This window comes from Centruroides sculpturatus, unplaced genomic scaffold (assembly GCF_000671375.1).
Source record: "Centruroides sculpturatus isolate CEXI.00-Female unplaced genomic scaffold, Cexi_2.0 scaffold1603, whole genome shotgun sequence".
NCBI lineage: Eukaryota > Metazoa > Arthropoda > Arachnida > Scorpiones > Buthidae > Centruroides > Centruroides sculpturatus.
In genome coordinates, this window is record NW_019385694.1 from 69,559 (window position 1) to 74,847 (window position 5,289).

At 38.5% G+C, this 5,289-nt stretch overlaps 1 protein-coding gene across 1 annotated transcript; it reads left to right on the forward strand.

Annotated features, from left to right (window-relative positions):
* Positions 1-1,838: 1,838 nt before the first annotated feature.
* LOC111641260 (transcription factor HES-4-like) lies at positions 1,839-5,025 on the forward strand. The gene is made up of 4 exons (XM_023387401.1): positions 1,839-3,584; positions 3,703-3,798; positions 4,137-4,224; positions 4,322-5,025. Exons 1-4 carry the CDS (start codon positions 3,417-3,419, stop codon positions 4,840-4,842), a joined length of 873 nt encoding a protein of 290 aa, XP_023243169.1. The 5' UTR covers positions 1,839-3,416; the 3' UTR covers positions 4,843-5,025.
* The last annotated feature ends 264 nt before the right edge of the window (positions 5,026-5,289 follow it).

The following is a 5,289-nucleotide window of genomic DNA, read 5'->3' on the forward strand; positions in this document are numbered from 1 at the left end:
TTTAATATGAATCTCGACATTTAGGAGCCAAGTTGCAACAATTTTTATTATGAACTCGGTTGATGAGGCTCCTGTTTAGAAATTTTCGTATGAAAAAGTTCATTAGGCTCCTTACGACGGTCGAACCTCTCTGAACGATGGCCACTGACGGGGACATTAAAAATCTTGCCCCCTTTTTTTTTGGAGGTTATTTTGTGTACATTTTTGGTCCATGAAAAATGTCCGTTATTGCAGGTTCGACTGTAGGCCTATTCGATTATTTTTAGTGTAAATTTCGCTGTAGGAATTTATTAATTGTTATTACATATTATGAACCAATTAACCTTTTAAACAGGGCCGCATGAGGCCCGTGGTAGAGTGTGCCCAATCCATTTGCCATATTTCTGTAACAAATGAAAATACATAGAATGTTTCTTCTGTGTTAGCAAATAGAAGCTTTAATGATTTTATTTTTGTTAGTAGACATTCATTTATAGTGTTAGGAACCCCTTAGGGCCATGGAAAAATCCCCATCTTTCCTCTTCTGACGGTCCTACTCTTAAATAATTAGATCCTTACTCCAGTTTATTTATAATTTTCACTATAAAATTAATTCGTTAGCATCAAATTTCATAAATGAACCCTCATTTATATTAGTTTAGGAATCTAAATTATTATTACGTTTACTACGAGGCCCTGCTAGGGCCTAACTGACTGACATAAGTGAATAGGATTTAAATAATTATGGTCTCAACTAATTGTGATAATTGTGGTTCGATTAGGAAACTAATTAGTAAAACCGTGAGCCTTATTTTTTAGTTAAGATCCTCGCAACCTCTTCTAAGTAATTAGATTCGAAGTTTTCATCCTATTTACTAAATTTTACTTTAAAAACTAATTCGTTAACATCCTGTTGACGTACAAACCTACCCACATTAGTTAGACCTACTTACTACGAGCCAATTACTAATCACCAGCGTTTAGTATGACCTCCAAGGACCTAATTAATACTATTCTTACCAAGAATACTAAACGTAGTTAATAAATTTTATTATAAAACTACTCGTCAGTAGCCTGTTTTTTTAATTTTTCAGTGTAAATCTCACGCGGTAAGTCCCTAGCTTATACTGTAAATTCACTTAGACCGAATCCCGAATTGGACTACTGAAGAAATTATGTGATTAGGATCTTAGTTACTAATGGATCTCTTTGTATAGTCCATTAAGATCCCGTTTATAAAGTTTTCCACCGTAGACTTAGCTAATTAGGAGCGTTAATTAGAGTTAAGATCCTTAGCACGAGATGTAGATGCGTGTTGTTATCAAACCTTGGCACGTTGATTAGCACGTATCGACTGACGTAAGTGTAGAGAATAAACTTTAAGATCACACAAGGAGAAATTACATCTCAGACAGAATTACGTCATACGTTGACCTCGTCGTCGAGGAAAAGATAAATACGTCTGTGTGATACTACTTCCTTGATAAGAAAACCAATTGGTAACTTTATATCGGCAATTATATTTAGCGTATAACTCAATTATAAGAAACCACGAATTTAATTCGGTTCCTACCTCCAAATTCAATTAAGAAAAAAAAAACAATCAAAATAAATAAACAAATCACGCGATTTAACTCAATTATCTTCGATTTTCCGGGTTCCGAGATTTTTCTTCTCTTTTTTTTAAATAGGCCAATCAGGTATTTGCTTTTATAATCGGTTTAAAAACGCCTTTAATTTTTTTTATAATAGAGATTGTATGAACGTCTCCTATTGGTCGCCGTTTGTTATTTATTATTATTATTATTATTATTTTTTAATGAGTAAATTTAAAATGAGTTATGATTAATTACTACGTAACCAAAGCGAGAAAATTTCGTAATATCCTGTTATTAAGTTATTATTCGCAGATCATTATTGTTATAAACGTGAAATCGTCGGGGGTATGTCGCATTGACGTCATCTGGTTGAAGTCACGTGGAAGCTGTTCACGTCATTTTCAGCCATCGAATCGAATCCCTTTTTATATAAGTTTTTTTTTTCTCGGTCTCACGAGAAAATGTGATTTAAACGAATACAAGGAAGCTGTACCGAGAGACTGATACGAGAGGTTAAAGGTCAAGCCGTTCTAAGAACATTATTAGGGGTGAAAAGCGTGTAAAAATTCGCCACTCGAATCGTTACCTCAAGGTCGAATTTTTATGCTAATTTATTTTAAAAAAATTAAATTAAGTACGATAATAATAGACGATAAAAAGCGAAAATGGCGAAAAGAGGAACGTTCCGTGGGTCAAAAATGTATATTTGGTGCAAACAAGCCTCTTTGTATGGTCACATTCCTTCCCACAATTCAGTTGTAGGCCAAACGGGCAACTGGAAGAATGTGAGTCAGCCCCATTGTTAGCGAAGAGAAGTTCTTCCCTCGTCTAACCTTGACTACCCCCGCCCTATTCCTGGTGCAGGGGAACGTGCTGACGTCATGCCGGGGACCGTGAGAAAAGGGCTGTGGTATGTCGTGTGCCGGGGACAATGCAGCCACGTGGAGGGACCCGATAGCTCTCAATTACCTTGGTTCAGCCATGCAGTACACCGTGAAAAGCAGTCAGGCAAACCGGGGTCACAGCTTTGACACTTTCTCACGACTCCGGCTCCGTCTGTTGCCCAATGACTGTACACACCTTCTGTGCAGATGACGCTCGTCTGCCTTGGAATTTTTAACTGATGGAACTCGCTAACAGATGTTGCACATCCACCTTTTTTTTATATATACATTTATACACTAAACGGTGAAGAAGTTACGCTGTAAACACCGAATTCGTCATCTGCCCTTTGCAATCGGCTTTAAAATACCATTATAACTACGGAAACTCGCGCTCTTTCCGGACGTTGTCTTCACGCAAAAGTCGAATTTTTATTTAAAAAAAAAAATACGTTTTTAAAGTAGAATAATCCAAGTGTTTGTGGTGGCATGCAAAATGGCGAAAGTAGAAATTGGTATATAAAAAAAGAATGCTGCCACAATTTACGAACAGATGTAACAACATCTCAGGAAGTGTGTGCAGAAGTTTAAAAAATAGGCAAAGGGGGTAGCAGCGCCCGTGTCCATACGCGTGCCAAGTAGAATAAGGAGCTTTGTGACAAACTGGTTCCCAGCCAACTGTGTGTTGTTTACATATGATATCCCTCGTATGTCGAAGGAGGAGGAGTCTTCCCACGTTCCTTCTCTACTGATAAAAACTTCTGGCACGTGCACAGACGGCGGCAGATGTCTTGGCGGGCAACCACTAACCAATCAGACGTCGCATGACGCGAGCCGACAAAATCACACACATCAACAGAACAAGGGTGGAAGGCTGTGATTGGCTACAGGACGTGGATCTGACCGTGGGAACAGCTCGGACGGTGTTATCTCAGGCTTGCCGCAGCAGTACGCCTGGATGACCTGGTCGACCATAAAACTTGCCACCACCGGCATTTTCCCACAGTTTGTGTTGGCACGCGTTCGACTCACGTCTCTGCTATCTACTCTTACTCACGTGCGGAACTTCTACACTATAGCTATGCCAGCCGAGAAGGTTGCAACCAAATCTAGCGAAACTCGCCGAGTAAGTTGAGATCTTCTATTTTATCCATTTTTTTTTTAAATTATTATAAATCTTTAAAATTTTAATTTATTTTTATTTTTATAAATCTAATAAATTTCTTTTTTTTTTCTAATTTTAGAGTACCAAACCCATTATGGAGAAGCGTAGAAGGGCGAGGATTAATAATAGTTTAACCGAATTGAAGAATCTGATCTTGGATGCTCTGAAGAAAGATGTAAGTATCTTTGGGTTTTTTTTTTGTGGATTTTTATGCTAGTTCGAAAAAGTTCAGTTAAGGCCAACGTAGCAGAGAAGGAAGGAAATGAAATGGGGCCAGTGAACATGTGCTGCTTGCCTGACTTGTCGGTGCGTGCAAGCCACGCTCCCTGCTACCCTTGGGCGATACACGTGGCAGTTTTTACTTCTTCCCACAGATACGTTGGCCAGCTGTGCTGCTTCTATAACAATGGAATATCTCTGCTAATTTGGCTCTAGCTGTTTAGTTATTTGTCATGATTTTTAACCTTTATAATCTTTGTACTTATCCATATTTTTTTTTTAATTAATTTGCAGAATGCTCGACACTCGAAATTAGAAAAGGCTGATATTTTAGAAATGACGGTTAAACATTTACGTAACTTACAACGTCACCAAATAACAAGTAAGTTGATTATCTCCACGAGATCTCTAAGAAAAGTTTTATATAAAATCTTAACACATTTTACTTATTGTGTTTTTTTTTTCTTTTCTTTAAACAGCAGCCGTAATGGCCGACCCCAACGCAATTGGAAAATATAGATCAGGTTTTAACGAATGCGCTAATGAAGTAAACCGTTATCTGAACCAAGTGGAAGGAGTGGACACGGCGGTCAAACAAAGGCTTTTGAACCATCTCGCAAATTGCCTGACCAGTTTGCATTCTCCTCCACAATCTCCTACCAACTACCCCCTGAAACCCATCCACGTACAAGTACCCGATTCGCCTCTTCACACCAAAGTTTTCGAAGGAGTTCACCTCTTGCCCACCAGATTATCGACAGGAGAATTAGCATTCCTGGTACCACAGTCGCAGATAGACTTGTACAATCCTGCAACAGTTCCTATCAGTCCTGCAACGTCTACAAGTCCCGTAACAGTATTGGGTTCCGGTATCCTAAGCCCCGCTTCCAGCGATAGATCGAGTCCAGTATCGCTTACACTATCCAGTCCATCATACGAATCCGTTTCTCCTGTTCCCAACGTTAAAGTGCCTACAAATCGGGTATGGAGACCGTGGTGAACGGTTTTTCTATGTGTAAATAAACTCTACCTCCGAAGATTATCTGTGATATTACAAACAAACAAACAAAAAATTCCGGTTTGACCAAAATGTGCCTTACAAGAATTTGAAAATAATTTATTTTTACATATGTACATAATCATTTGTAATCATTAAAAAGAAAAGAATTTTTAAAATTTTAAAGCTTGTCTGTCCCGTTCTTTTCTCTTCTAAAGCTTCTCTCTTTAACTAGCGGGGAGTAGATGAATACAATAAGATTACATAAAAGTAATGATTGTGTAACTCTTAAAAGGGGGTGAAGCAGCTGACGGGCTATGACGTCACCGGTAGGTCGTGGGAACTAAGAAGTGCAGCCTCTCATGATAAGGGTATAGGATTAGAAGGTCATCGCATCGTAATTACATCCCACGTCTGCTCCTAGTTTTCTGATATTTGTCTTGCCGAAAT